This window comes from Haplochromis burtoni, unplaced genomic scaffold (genome assembly GCF_018398535.1).
Source record: "Haplochromis burtoni strain Fernald_Lab_line unplaced genomic scaffold, NCSU_Asbu1 Contig_142, whole genome shotgun sequence".
Taxonomy (NCBI): domain Eukaryota; kingdom Metazoa; phylum Chordata; class Actinopteri; order Cichliformes; family Cichlidae; genus Haplochromis; species Haplochromis burtoni.
The window spans coordinates 673,773-688,553 of NW_024582503.1; the positions used below are offsets into that span (position 1 = coordinate 673,773).

General features: G+C 42.6%; 2 protein-coding genes across 6 annotated transcripts in view; both read right to left on the reverse strand.

Moving 5' to 3' along the window:
• LOC102288809 (transmembrane protein 65) overlaps positions 1-6,875 on the reverse strand; it is a 39,143-nt gene extending 32,268 nt beyond the window's left edge. The window contains exons 1-2 of the mRNA XM_014337685.2: positions 6,516-6,875; positions 5,847-6,189 (exon numbers count right to left, since the gene is read on the reverse strand). Of these exons, the coding sequence (XP_014193171.1) occupies positions 5,847-6,153 (307 nt within the window). The 5' untranslated portion in view covers positions 6,154-6,189; positions 6,516-6,875. The remainder of the gene's footprint in view (positions 1-5,846; positions 6,190-6,515) is intronic.
• Positions 6,876-7,655: 780 nt separating this feature from the next.
• LOC102312853 (protein MTSS 1) overlaps positions 7,656-14,781 on the reverse strand; it is a 46,249-nt gene continuing 39,123 nt past the window's right edge. For 2 of the 5 annotated variants that reach the window (XM_005934972.3, XM_005934973.3), the window contains 7 exons: positions 13,967-14,231; positions 12,871-12,984; positions 12,288-12,527; positions 11,896-12,111; positions 11,014-11,173; positions 10,625-10,906; positions 7,656-10,538 (listed from right to left, as the gene is read on the reverse strand). In XM_005934972.3, coding sequence (XP_005935034.1) covers positions 10,069-10,538; positions 10,625-10,906; positions 11,014-11,173; positions 11,896-12,111; positions 12,288-12,527; positions 12,871-12,984; positions 13,967-14,231 — 1,747 coding nt within the window. In that variant the 3' untranslated portion in view covers positions 7,656-10,068. The remainder of the gene's footprint in view (positions 10,539-10,624; positions 10,907-11,013; positions 11,174-11,895; positions 12,112-12,287; positions 12,528-12,870; positions 12,985-13,966; positions 14,232-14,781) is intronic. The other 3 variants (XM_005934975.3, XM_005934976.3, XM_005934974.3) reach the window with 3 other exon arrangements.

Genomic DNA, 14,781 nt, shown 5'->3' on the forward strand with positions numbered 1-14,781 from the left:
TCAGAATCAAGCGCAAACAAAATTGTGGATTGAACATTGAGAAACAAGATTTGTTTGCATATAAAAATCCAATTTTCATTTTTAATTTTCTTGACTTGCTCCCAACTCCAAGATCCAAGTGGATGAGTTATAGAAAAATTCACTCCACTTGGAGTTTATATAGCAGGGGAAAATATCAAAAGAGGCCAAAACTGCATTGTATGATAATATACTTTTTGATTAGGTAAAGTTGGACATTTTAGCACAGGACTATGTGGGGACTAAATCTCTTTCACTCTGAATACCTACTTTACATTGTATCTCCCTTTGTATACAAATGTGAAGACTCATTCAATCTACTTTGCAATGCAGCAGAGCACTTACATTTACATGTAACATGAGAGGAAAAAACTTACAAAAACCATAGTTACAGTAGCAAAAATGGAAGATTTTCACAGAACAAAACAGAAGAGAATGTAAACACTTACAGTACCACAGAGAGACGCTGTGTAATGGTACATTACAGCAACAAAACAGTGCTGGGATTCAGCGGGCATACAGTCGCTCCTCACTGCTTAGGCCCAGATTCTGATCGACCTCACACCTAATGCTCTCCCTGGCACTCTTTTATATCTTAAAGCATACTGTTTGTCTTCACCCTGCTTTACTTCACATGCACAAACACACATCCTTATACCACTTCTTTAATGAGCACACTGTAAAATGTTTATTTGAGCATCATGCATGTATTGAACATATTTTAGAGAGCAAAATTACTCATCATAAACTTTGCCTCTTTAGGTCACAATGACATAAGTGACAGGATGTTTAAAACTCATACTGATATCGATATTGGATTTAAAACTCTGATATATCACTTGATAAATGAAAATAATTTCCTGGTGCTGATATACTGGCTAAAAGCTAACAAAATCCGTCTCAGCTACTCTCTTACTCACGTGGGTTGCCACAGCAGTCAGCACTTTTCCTAAACAACAACCCTAATGGACTTGTTTCTCCTGTCAGCATCAAACCAAGGAACTTTAGTTTGTTAGTTGCATGTGTAAACCACTACACTACGGAGCCATTACAGGCAAACACCTAATACCAGCTGGCTTATATATTGGTTTGGGCTCTAGCTGTTTTAGCAAAATGTTTTAGCAAAAACCTGAAGAAGGGAAAAAGAAAAAAAAAAAAAGAGACTTCTTGCTCTGTTTCATAAAAACAAAACTGAAAGATTTGACATATTTTTTGATAACTTTTACTGTCATTCAAGAAGGAAAGTGCCAAATCAAACATGCAGATCCACTGGAGAAAATAAGGAAGTGGCCAAAAAGTATCTACTCAAGCTAGCTGGGTTGGTTAGCAGCTACCCAGCTTTACCCTAATGATAATGGCCGAAAGGCTTAAAGCATCCTAAACAACATCCTTATCTCATCTTTTTAATACAATCTGTTTAAAACTGAGATGAGGAGAAATTTTACAGCTTTATTGTCTATAGGACATTAGAGCATCTCTGTAGTGGTTTTGACCTAAGTGTTGATAAATACCACTGATATAAAGCTTGGGATGACATTTCTTGCTTTCAATCCTCAATATGTAAGCAAACTGTGCATGCAGTATGAATCTGTTGTTCTTGAGGCAAGCATTTTCAAATATAAAATATAAACTGAATTTAATATAACGATCCATCTCAGCGGAAAATGCATCCAGTCGATATGGCCGCAACCACCATGAATCTACCGCAGCACACTCCATTAACCCAGAGGACTGGCCGGTCCTAAGATAAGTCAGCAAGTGCGAATCACAGGCAGACACCCAGCACCCTTACCAGTCAACCAGGCCGTATGTGAGTGTCAGGAAAATGGAAAATAAGGGTTTGGCGTCAAATGTCCCACAGACTGGAAGTGGCATAATGATGGATGCTCATAAGCCTGTCAAAAAACTCAACCTACCTGCCAGCAAAGCAGTCAGGGAGACCGTCGACCAGTCCAAGCAATTACAGATTCAGCTAGACTGCAGCCTGCATCCACAGTATGTAAGAGAATCCCTCAGGGTTTTTATAGAGCGAAGGTGAGGATGTCAGCAGGCTCCAGTCAGGCAGGCCCCATAAACACTGGCTTCTGTGTCTTCTCACCTCATTCTAGTTTATTTTGAGATGATTTGGAATTCTAGGATATGGGCCATTTAAATGAAAGCTGAAGATAATCTGCAAGTATCATAATGGTTCAAGAGAAACATGAATCGGTATTACCTTTAAGATTTGATGAGTGTTGAAATAGGTGATTTTCTTCATCTGCAGGCGTATAGATAATAATGTACTTTTGGAAAACAGTAATATCTATCTCTGCAACATTCTCCCTCTTTGAATTTTTATGTATATTTACAGCATATTTTTTGTAATGATTCATTTTTTTCTTTTATTTCCTCTTTTAAAGAGACAACAACAGTCCAACGGCTGGTTATTTGCTCCTCCGAAGATGCCAGAGCGAGAAGATGTGGTACAGATGTGACACTAGCACACATTTTTGGTTTATTCTGACTTTTTCTCTAAAGGTTAAACAACTCTGGAGCTTCCCGCAGTTTGTGCATCATCATGGAAATCATTTCTTCATCACCAGCCAGGAGAGTAAACGTAGCTTCCCTGAAAATACGTACATGGCACATACTTTCTTCCACAGTCCTGAGCCTAGTGCAGCATTTCTGATTAAAACCAATATTAAAAACATAGACAAAAAGCAAGGAGCCTCAACAGAGTTTCCGATATCTAGCTGTAGTTTTGTGACACTATAATTGTAACTGGCAAAGATTAAAACACGAAGCTATTAAATAAAACAAAGAATATTTATTTTAAGAACTGACTCTGCACTTTATTCCCGAGAGGAATATGATGGGTGACAGCAGGGTGCTCCCAGAGAGCTTCGTATACTGTAAAACCTCATCACCATCGCTCATGTTTTTCCTCATTCCCAACCTCTCTTCTCCTCTATTGATCGACCCATTTCTTTCTGTCTCCACTCGTTGCAGATCATCAGCACACCGCCTCCTTCTCATATAAACTTATAATGTCATTGCTACGTTTCACGAAACCCAAGTCATGCCTCAGCGCTACACTTCTGGAGTACAATGGACTAAAAAACAGCCATGCTAACCTTCTAACATGGGGAGACATGTTGAGAGATAGTTTCTGCAAAAATGTTGCAGGAAATCTTTAGAAATTACAGCTATTTTTATACAGAGTCCCTCATTTTCACAGTATAATGAAACTAACATAATTTTAAATATAAAGACTGCTGCTAATACTTGGAAGAAAAAAACCTTGCAGTCAATAGCGCCTTAAGTCTAGAACCCGTGGACATCACTAAATGTCGTTTCCTTCCTTGAGATGCTCTGACAGGCCTTTACTGCACCCAGCTTCATTTGCTGCTTGTTTGTGGGTCTTTCTGCATAAAGCTTAGATCTTCAGTAACTAGAAAGCATCCTCTGTTGGATTGAGATCAGGTGACTGACTTAGCCACTGAAGAATACCTCATTTCATTGCCTTGACAAACTCAATGGTTGCTTTTGCAGTATGCTCTGGCTCATTACCCATTTATAATGTGAAATGCAGTCTGATCAGTTTCACAGCATTTGGATGAATCTGAGCAGAGACTACAGCCCTGTACACGTCACAGTTTATCCTGCTGCTCCTACTAAAAGTGAAATCAAAAATAAAAACTACTGACCTGGTTACACTGTAAGCAATATGCCCATGTCATACGACTGCTTCCACAAGGTTTGACAGATGATCCAAAGACATTTTTCAGAACTGTGCAGGCTTGTTTAGATATTTTTTGACAAAGTCTAGTCTGGTCTTCTTTTTCTTGCGTGTAACCAGTGGTTTGCACTTTGTTCGCCTCTGTACTCACATTGATGAAAGACTCACTTCCTTGTAAACCTTGACAAGATGAACCTAACTCTTTGAGAGTATTCTTGACATGGTTAGATGCCGTTGTTTTCATTTACCATGGAAATAATTCTGTGATCATGCACTTTAGTTGTCTTCTGTAGTCTTTCGGGCATTTTAGTATTGCTAAGCTAGTTATTGGCTCAGTGGGGCGATCGTGGCTCAAGAGTTGGCAGTTCGTCTTGTAATCGGTTCGAGCCCCGACTCGGACAGTCTCAGTCGTTGTGTCCTTGGGCAAGACGCTTCACCTACAGCCAACTGGTGTTGGCCAGAGGGGCCGATGGCGCGATATGGCAGCCTCGCTTCCGTCAGTCTGCCCCAGGGCAGCTGTGGCTACAACTGTAGCTTGCCTTCACCAGTGAGTGAATGAATAGTGGAATTGTGAAGTGCTTTGGGTGCCTAGAAAAGTGCTATATAAATGCAATCCATTATATTATCCATTATTAATGCATTCATTCTTTCACAGCCTGACCTGGCTGTGAAACCACTTGTTATTCAGTTGTCCAATTACTTTTGACCCTCAAAAAATAGGCGACAGTTTATAAAAAGTTGATGCAAAATTACTGTTAAACCCCTTAAATTAGAGCTAATAGTCTGCAGTTTAATTTCTATTGTTTGACTTCAAATTCACAAAAACTACAAATATGTGTCTTTGTCCAACAAATTGTTGACCTCACTGTATAAGCCTGAGAAAAAAAAAACATGTTCTCCGACTCAGTCCTCTTTGCTTGGCTGAACATATCAAGCCACTTTTTTTCTCCAACACTTTTTTTTGGCAGAAGCGCCGTCTCACCCATGAGAGAAGACAAATCACCAGTCCACCAGAGGACCCAAGAGGAAAGTCACTCACACTCATATTCACACTCAAAAGCGCTTTGGACTTTCCAGTACAACAAACTTACGTGTCTTTGAACTGAGAAGACACGTGTAACAGTTGTGTGACTCAAACACATTGTGGCCTAACTACTAATCGTGGACCATAGAGACTGCAGACAAATGAAATGGGGGGTGCCTGTAAAAATGCATTGTGTTTTATTAAAGTGTTGGAAAAACAAAGTCAAGGAACACTGAAGTGGCTCTGGCGTATTGTTGTGGCCCAAATGCCAAACCTCTGGTCTAAAAGATACACCTATACTACTGCTGTATTTTGATAGTGGTAGTGCAGACCGATGCACACTCTGCTATGGCTATTTGATTAGTTCGAGATCTGGAGACTGATGAAAACTGCTGCATCTGACTGAGACTATTTTTATATTCTCTGGATCCTGGAAGAGATCACTACCATTATCACAAAAGAAAGATAATCAATCAGGAAAAAGTCTCAATGCCAACAAGGTTTGTTGCATTATAAGAGAGCTTCTTTTTTTGGGGGGGTCAAGAGTTTAGCTTTTCCTTTATAAAGGTGAAAATGCCAAAGTGGGAATATAGAGATCAGAGGTCAGGGAAGAGTCAGGCCATTTCCTCGAGATTAACAGCTCTTCGTAAGGAAGTTATGAAGGATTTATTAGAAGCTGCCAATCCGCCACCATGCCTCAGAAGCGTTAAAATGGGAGTACTGCTTTAAGAACAGCACACTCCTAACTCTACAGGTGACTTCATCCTTTAAGCCAGATGTCAATGGTAATAAAGCTGAAGGCTGAATATTTGTAACCCCAGAGGTAACCCTTGTCATCACACACTGTATCCAGGGATACAGCGATGAATAATAGATGCAAGGCACACCTCCTTTGATCATTACGACCAAAAACAACTGATATCAAGCAAAACTTCAAAAGAAAGAAGGACTTTTTAAAAAAATTATCTGTTACATATGACTAGCATGAACTGTTTCACATAAAGACTCATGCTAAAGCACAGCTTAGGGGGTGGGCGGGTGTCACACTGGACACATATATAAAAGCACATGTAATGAATCACATACCTTGAGCAATAGCTATGGACTCGAACCTGTGCAGCTCTCTGAGCAGACAGGTGCGCTCAGACGGATGAAGGCTATAAATAAACTCCTTGGCTCCTCGGGGTGAGTTGAGGGGCTCCATCGGCTCCTTCAGGGGGTGTGTGCCCAGGTGACACCGCTGCACCACCACGGAGAGCGGGGTCTCCGAGGCGAGCTGCACCGGGGATGCTAGAGCGGGCGTTTGGTGGGTTTTGAGCGCGGCTCCGGTCAGACCAGTCCCGGGTCTGAGAGAGAAGGCAGGCCGCAGGACTCTCCGCAAGCAGGGCAGCATCTCTGAGATGGGGAAGTAGAGCGAAGAGCCGGAAACCTGATGGAGCAGAGCAGGCGACACCAGGCCTGGTTATCACCACTTTAAACGCGCACTCACCTAAAACCACATGGCGTAAAGATTTATATAATTATTTATCTCCAGTGTGGAACAATCGCGTCAACAGCCATCGCACGATAACATCCTGTACCCTCCACAGACAGCCAGGCTTACTTAACAGGAGCAAGAACTGGCCTGGCAATGATCACCACACTGACCATGTCGACGAAAAAATATTGATTGGAGCGGATTGAGCGCATTTTCTTGGAAACCCAAAGGTGAAAAAACAGATTTGCCAGTTTTCCAACTTGACTTCTCGGACTCACCTCAGTCGATGCTCCGCTGTCCCGTCCAACAACCTCCACAGGAAACCTTGAAAACAGTGAGGTCGCTCCGGCTCATAGGCGTTCCCCCTTTAAATCCGGTGAGATTTTGCGAAGCCCAAAACCTTTATAACTAGCTGGGTGTTTATACTTAATCGCATTTTTGCGAGCCTGGAGCCCTGTCGGTGTAACCTCTGGCTGACAGGATAATGTGTGAAGCGGATGGGAGGGCACTTAAGCGGCCAGCAGCCCTGGAAATATTTTCCAATGGCAGCGCCGCTTTCCTCCGTGCGTAGCTGTGACGGCACCGCCACACGCACGTACAGTCAGGACTACACTGACGGTATGAGATGATTTTATGCCACATCATCTCATAAATTATTATTATTATTAATATTTTTTAAAAATGTTGGGTGAGTATTCTCGCGAGGATACATTCTTACTGTGATTTCGCGCATCATCTGTGGTGTTTATAGTGATAAAGGTCTGTGTTTGTCTCCTGGGTGTGTGTCCATCACTCTCTCTGCTGTTATGCACGTGGAGCATTTGAATTATTCAGCCAGATAAGACAAAACTACCACGACGAAACATGACATCATGTGGAAGTTATTCGTTTTAGAAGGAGAAGCCCGCACCTCAAGGAAAAGTAGTGTCTGTTCCTCATGCTGTTTCGTTTGCTTCCCTTTTTTTTTGACTGTTTAAATGAGTAGTCCACTGACTATTTCATTGATAAGTATTTCCAGGCCTCTAAGGATGGGTGAAGTAATAAAAAAAATCGAAGTCGAAGCCTTGAATCAGGTTTGGATGTTTAAACTTGGATAAGGGCGGCCCCTGGTGGCCAAAATCAGGGATAACATTTCTGTATTATTAATTAGAAATAACTTCTCGTGTTTAGGCACATTTTAATTAGTGCTTTGTGATCCTGCAAAGGTTGGTATTGATCCGACAGCAAGTAAATACAGGATCAGTATTGCCGACACCAATACTTTCAGCCTATAAGTGTACCTTATATAGGGGAGAGCAGATTTATAAAATCATCATCAGTAAAACACTTTTACTTTCCATAAAAACTAGTACACACACACACACACACACACACACACACACACACGCTTACATATTCGAGAAGACACAAAGCCAAAACAAAATTAATATTCTTTATTATATTGCTAAAGCTGTCATAACAACATTTTTACCTCCTTAAACAAAATGCATTAAAGCCTGAACTCTACAGGGACAGACTGAGAGGTCAACTCTCTGTGGGGAAGGAAAACAGCTAAAAACTAAACTGGAAAACAGACTTAACTATACTTTAAAACTTTCACAAACTATAAACTTCTTATAGGATATACTGACATTTGGCAAATATAATATTTATATATATTTATGCTAGTAATTTAAATATGGGACTTACAGGTTAATGATACAAGTTTTAAATGAGTGGATGGAGATTTGCAAGGCGCAATCTGTTTAGCAAACTCTTAGCATGGTTGTTGTCATTCCACTTTCAGTTCAATCTCCAGGGGGAAAAAATCATCACTTTAAACAATAATTTACAAAAAAAAGAAAAGGTTTTGTTGTTCCCACTCAGATGAAAATGCGCCGTTTGGACTGAACTGAAGTGGGTGCAGCTCTGCACGAGACCTGGGCTCATAATACTGATGAGACTCAAAACCACACCTGCTTGGCATTTTTCTTACAAAAAACAAAACTGTGCTTTCAAACCATCTTATCTGAATTCATGATGCAAAATATACAGATGTGTGAAATAAGGGACTGACAGCGGGACAGTCGTGAACATTTGACTGAAAACTTTAGACGGCACTGATCGAGGGAACAGCTCTGTCACTCTGATATTTTATAGTAAGTATAAAAATAGAGACGAGTTGAGGAGGAAGACATTTAAAGAATGAGAAATGAAATAAATTAAAATCGTGTGAGATCCTGGACTAACTAAATAATATTTACAATTTCAAACATCCTGTAGTAGCCATGGTCTCACAGTGCTTGAACTGAAATGCAAATCAAATACAGACCGAGTGACACTAACTAGCCTGTTTAGCCTCTGGTCTAAGGACGGGCCTAGTATCTCATCTTATATGATCGTTTTTATGCGATTTCCTTGTCGATAACATAATCACCTTTGTAAAAACAACCAAAAACAACAAAAAAAACTAATTTAAAGTGGCAGTTGTAAAAACGTGGTCTGAAGTCTGAAGGACAGAAACATCATGGCGTTAACAAAAATACCATTTAACTCTGAAATAATGCTTCAGGTTCAATAAAATGTTTAGTTCTCTCTCTCTTTTTAAACAGAGACAGTATATACTTTGAGATTTATTGCTGCCGCTGTGAGCAATCAACGCCAAGCAGCTCAAACTGTGGTCAATAAATGACAAAGGAAAGAGGTCGTATATTAACACGAGAACCTCTGACAAGGTTTAATCTGCCACCCATGAACGTGTAGAGATTGCAGATTAAATGAGTCATAAACTGAGGAGAAGTAAACCCAATCCACTCGGAGGCAGTGCAGTATGATGATCCTTATGTCCCTGTTAAAAGATGTGGAACTGATTGATTTTGAACGATTGAACGAGCGATGCCGACACTCCCCGGTAACACAGACGTGCAAAATTATTTACAAACCGTGTCAATATGAACCCTTATAAAGAAGAACAGGACACAACTTTAGTCTCTCTTAATGTCACAGCGTCAAACATGTGACACTTTAGTCACACTGTAGCCTCCTACGACTCCGAATGCAACGCAGTCATTTCCTTTGCTTTTGTTTGGTTTTCTTTAGGAGCTTCCTGTGCTCATGGTGTCTTTGAACTGTGACTGGAAGCTCACAGTTCAAGCTCAGCACCTATGAACAGCCATCAGGGCGTGCCTCCAAATAAGCACTGATGCAGGTCAGGAGTTGCCAAAAATGGAGCCATCAAAGGCCAGCCGCTGAAGCCGTTACTGTAATAGAGCACTTTAACGTCGCTCTCTCGAGGGCGTGTCGTACCTGCAGAGGTTATTGCCAAGTCATCAACAGTAAGAATGCTGATCCCACCGCAACAGTACAGTGCACTCCCAAAACACTGAGTCTGTGTACACATAATATACAGTACTTTTTTTCCCCCCACTCTGAGGAAACGTAAGTATTGTGTGAAAATAATGAGTGATCAGTGTGGTGCTACTTATTAACAAAAACATGCTGTTTTATGCTGCTCTTTTACATCTGTGGGCCTGGAATTACAGCTTATACAAGGATTAGCACAAATGGCCTGATCCAGAGTGAGTTATTAATCTGGCTTTATATCATTTCTGAGGCAACGTAAGCCCAATAAGACAACTGCTATTGTCTTTTCTTTGAGTGATTGTAAATGGGGGCTGTAGCAGGAGGTTCTCACAGGTGACGAAAGCCAGCAGATACCACTGATATTGCAATGTGTTACAAGAAGCCTTTTAAGTTTACACATTGCACTTCTTATCTGCAACGTTCCTTTTTCCTAAAGCTTCTGACCTAATTTACAAATGAGGTCACACGTCTCCTGCGACCTTTGCCGAATCACGCGATGCGTGGTGCAGAGCGATCGTTGGTGAAGGTTCTCTTGAGCTTGACCCCTTTGCGGATGGCCATCAGCATGTCTCCTTCTTCTTGCTCTCCTGAATCATCTCCTCCTCCCTCCTGTCTCATCTCACTCTGAAGGTGCTGCTGGCTCACATAGTTGGGTAGATTGGGAGGGTTGGTTGTGGCCTGACCGCTCCAGGACGCCATGGGTAGCGTGCCGGGATCCACCTCTCCTGTAAATGTTGGAGAACTGGGGGATTCTTCTCTGCCTACCATCTCCTCGCCTCTGTTCCCATTAACAGCTCCTGGCATATCAGGCACCGTGGGGATCTTTACAGGAACGACAGGAGTGCGAATGGGAATGGGGCCTGTACCTGTAACGGAGCCCGAACGGCGTCCAGAAGGTTTAGATGAAGGCGTGCGGCGGATCGTGGCAACTCCAGGGGTCACAATAACTGGACCGTGGCCTGTAGAAATGCGAAGAGAGGCATTTTGGGAACTGATGGTCACGATATTTTATCACCAACATTAAGAAAGTGGCCAAAACAGTTACCTGTAGGCGTAGGAGGATACTGTGCAGTAGGAGTAGATGCATAAGCGCCTGTGTGGATTGGTGTGGGGGGATAAGGCCCCGTGTGGTAGGCCCCCGGGCCAGGATAAGGTACCTGACTGCTGGGTAGCCCTGCTGTGGAGGCTGGGCGTTTGGCCTGGAACATACGTCTGTAGGACTGAGTGATATCACTGTTTCTGGGGATGGTGGAGGACTTATCAAAGTCAGACTGCTGCTGCTCAGACTCTGGGTCTCCAGCCATTGAGAAGTAGTCGTAGTCTGATACTGAAATGAAACAAATAAAGAAATAAGCAGTGTATGCACCCAGCCACGTGACGTATGATATGATGCTAGCAAGTTAAAAAGAAGCAGAGAACTGGTGAGTGTGCTACCTTGTGACGGTATAGTATCCTCAGAGCAGCAGGGTGTGTTGGTCTGTGTGCTGTAGCCACTGGAGCACTGGATAGAGTCTCTACTGGACCTCTGGGTGTCCAGTTCCAGACCTCTGGATAAGGCCAGAGCCAGATCATCCTGGGCCTCGATATCCCCGGCCTGGAGAAAAACAGATGCAATCAACCAACAAAAAGAAAGAAAAAACAAAACATTTAGTAACAATCTGAATGTTTGCCTGGAACCAGTCAGGTACAATTCATTAAAGTCATTAAAGTCATTAAATTCAACCCATTAAAGTCATTAAATGGGGACATTAGTGGTGGGAGGCTATTCATATCATCGAAATTCCAGGACAAAAACATTGGCCTGCAAGTAGTTTAATGTGGGTTCACCTGAAAGTCAAGTATCACAGTTGGCAATACACAGACTGATCTCCGTTTACAGACTTCATGAGTTAGTAGCAGTAAGATAGAAATGAATCACAGAGGCATTTTTATTTGGCTAGCAAATGACCACAGCTTTTAAGCATTAGGGAGGGATCTAAGCAGAAACCATGTGGTGCTTCTCGGCATAAAAAGCCATGAAAAATTGAGAAGAAGTTAATTGAAGTTAATCAACAATTTATGGAGAGCATTCATGTAAAGTAGACCAGTAAATTTCTCACCAGTTGCTATTATTAACAGTATATTTGTCCAACGCAAGAAGAGATAAAAAACAGGCTAAACAGTAAGAAGTGCAAATGAGATTCCTTAATTAGGAAAAACGTGTTACAGAGAGACCAAAAACCCAAAAGAACATTTGGCTGAAGCCTCACTGGCGAACTAACAGCATGCTTGTTTAATCAGTTAACAAAAAGAGGGAGACAGCGACAAAAAACTGACCCTGACAGCCGCAGGTGTGTTCCTGTTCTTGTCTTGCACTAATGCTGATTGGCTTGGTGTTTGCAATGCAGCTGGAGCTGCGGTCTGGGCAGAGGGCGGGCTATTATCACAGTTCATACTCCCATTACTGTCCACCACAGCTGGACTCTCCTTGTCTTTCTTTCTCCGTAACGTGTTGACCATAGGCTGGTCATAAGGCCCAGGCTTCGCCCAGTCCTGTTAAAAAACGAGATGCAGATGTCAGTGTTTGTTGTTCATACTACATTTTTGGACTCAACTAAAGTAGGTAAACAAAATAAAGAAAAACCAAATAATTCACTGAATGTGTGTTCAAACTGTAGACAAGGAGGATGGAAATATGTCGATCGTCAACTCAGAGGAGATGGACAAACCTTCCAGCTGGGGACTCGTGATGAAGGCATCATGGGGGAACCCAATGTGCAGTAGGGAGGGTAGTCTGGCAGCAAGGCCGATGCAGGACGTGACCATGAACGAGTGGGGCAGGAGGTGGAGGTTGAGGAGGAGGGAGGGAAGAAGGGGAAGGCAGTGTTTGACACTGAGCCCAAACTGCCCCCGTTGCTATGCAGGTAGGGGGAACTGGCTGGGCTGTAGTGGTCGAAACCATTGGACAACTGTTTGCGTGCATGCCGATCAGGAGGAGGGATGAGAACAGAAAGAAGACAAGCAAACAAATGTGTAATGGGATAAATCGTTTAAATGATAAAAACAAAACATAACTGAGGATAACTCAAGTACAGGAAACACAAAAAATATACTAATGAAATCAACACAGAAGAAAGGAACTGCTCACGGATGCTGAAATGAATGAAAACTGGAGATGCACATACAGCATACAGAGTACCTTTGCATTACACTGAATCGATGGCATACACACCCGGGTTTAGAGTTTAGTATGAGGAAAGCATGTTGCGTGTGTAAAGCTTATAAGATTCATTGTGGATGAGTGTTTATCACCTTGTCAGTAGAGGGCTGAGGTGCAGTAGTATCTGCTAGTGAAGAAGGGGTGCTGCAGTCACTATGCAGCAGCCCTGTCTCTGACATCTCAGAGGGGCTGGAAGTGGGACAAGCCTGGGACAGCGAGGGCAGCGGCAAACAGGCAGTGACACGAGACCAGAAGGAGAGAGGAGCGGTAAAAGGAGGAGGGAGACATCACAGACGGACGTGTAAAAGGAAAGAATCAAAAGATAGACATGTCAGCAGGTAGCGAGATAGAAGCAGTTTGTTAAGAAAGCAGAGGCAACTTTTTCACTGTTCTCAGCAGTTAGTGCAGTGCACAGCCGAATGACTGCAGAAGAGGTGCACTGGGAGTCAAACCAGCATTAAATGTATGGACATCAGCAGTGCGAGGTTGAGTGCTGGAGGCTGGAAACACAAAGTTCCTTGTGATGTGTAAAGTGCGAGCTGTGAGGCCGTTCTCTTTCAAACTCTTTCAGCTACTGTAACTACACCAAGAAAGAGGCAACGAGGAGGCCGATTCCCAGGACTGTACTGTAAATGGGTCAGAGTTAGACTTGCCAAACCACATTCAGTGCATCATAAAAACTTGGAGCCTAACTCTACCAATGTGTTCTGGACAGGTGAACTCTGGTTGCTGGCATGCCAAGACAACATCAACTAGTGCAGCTGCTCTCAGTGCTGATCTCCAACCGCGGAGCCCGCACAGACGATCCCTTGGACTACCTCGCAGACGATTAGATAAAAGTGACAGACTCAGACCTGCTGATAGAGACATGCTCTTAGCGACTGTAAAACATAATGTTGATGCTCTAACATGCAATTTTGCTGTAATTCATTTAATGAAAATACAATACACACCGCAGTCTGTCACAGCGGTTGACTTTTTAATAGCAGGATGGGCCTGACCCGTTTTGCCCTGGGCTAGAATGGAGGCAGACTAATTTCCTTCATATTTATGCTATAATAATAGCAGTGAAATGACTTCACCATGATCACACACACTAACTGCTGCCAGCTCACTGTCTCTCATCGTCTTGAGAGAGTTGGATCCAAAATTATGGTCAAGTGTGGGTATCTGAGGCCTCTTTCTTACCTTTTTTTCAGCTGGCAGTGGCGAGGACGACTTGGATAATGTGTACTGGTCTTGTGATGAAGAAATGAAGCCCGAGTCGTGGGAGGAGATGCTAGGAAGCCGAGCTGGGGTCTGCTGGGGTAGCGTGGAGCTGCGGTATCGATGGCGAGGGTGATGGTGGTGGAAGAGGTGGTGTGAGGAAGAGGAGGAAGAAGAGGAGGAAGGAGAATGAGAGTGAGAGCCACTGGATCCCCTGGAGTCACTACTGTTAACGCTGTTCAGACTACTGTGAAAGGGGAAGGAGCAAGCGATGAGGGTAAAGAGAATCAAGTGCACCCAAAGGCAGATTGGGTTGAAGGAGGGGGGATGATTGGGTAAGGAGGAGATAAAAGGAGTAGACATAAAGGCAAAGGTTTGGGGGTGGGGGAGTGGAAAAGACATGGTGGGAAACAATTAAAACACCACACCAAGATGCAGCAGGCAGTGAATTAGGCCAATCCCCTCAAAAACAACAACACAAACCAACTCAAGGCGACTGAAATCATAAATGGCAATAATTGCAGGCAGGATTTGTGCAAGCTTTTTGAAAATATTCACAGGAAAAAATCATGAAAAACAAAAACAGCATAAACAGTGGGTCTTAATTACTCCGTGACTTCTAAATTAAAAGATCTGTCCTACTATAAATGCAGCGTGAAGCAAATTATGACAATAAAACAACTATATGCAAATCAAATCTATAACCAGCTCAAGCTGCTAGTGCTGTACTATGATGCAGCATCTGATAAAATGTGTATGCATTAACCAAGTCGCCAAAATCTCAGATGAAAATGATA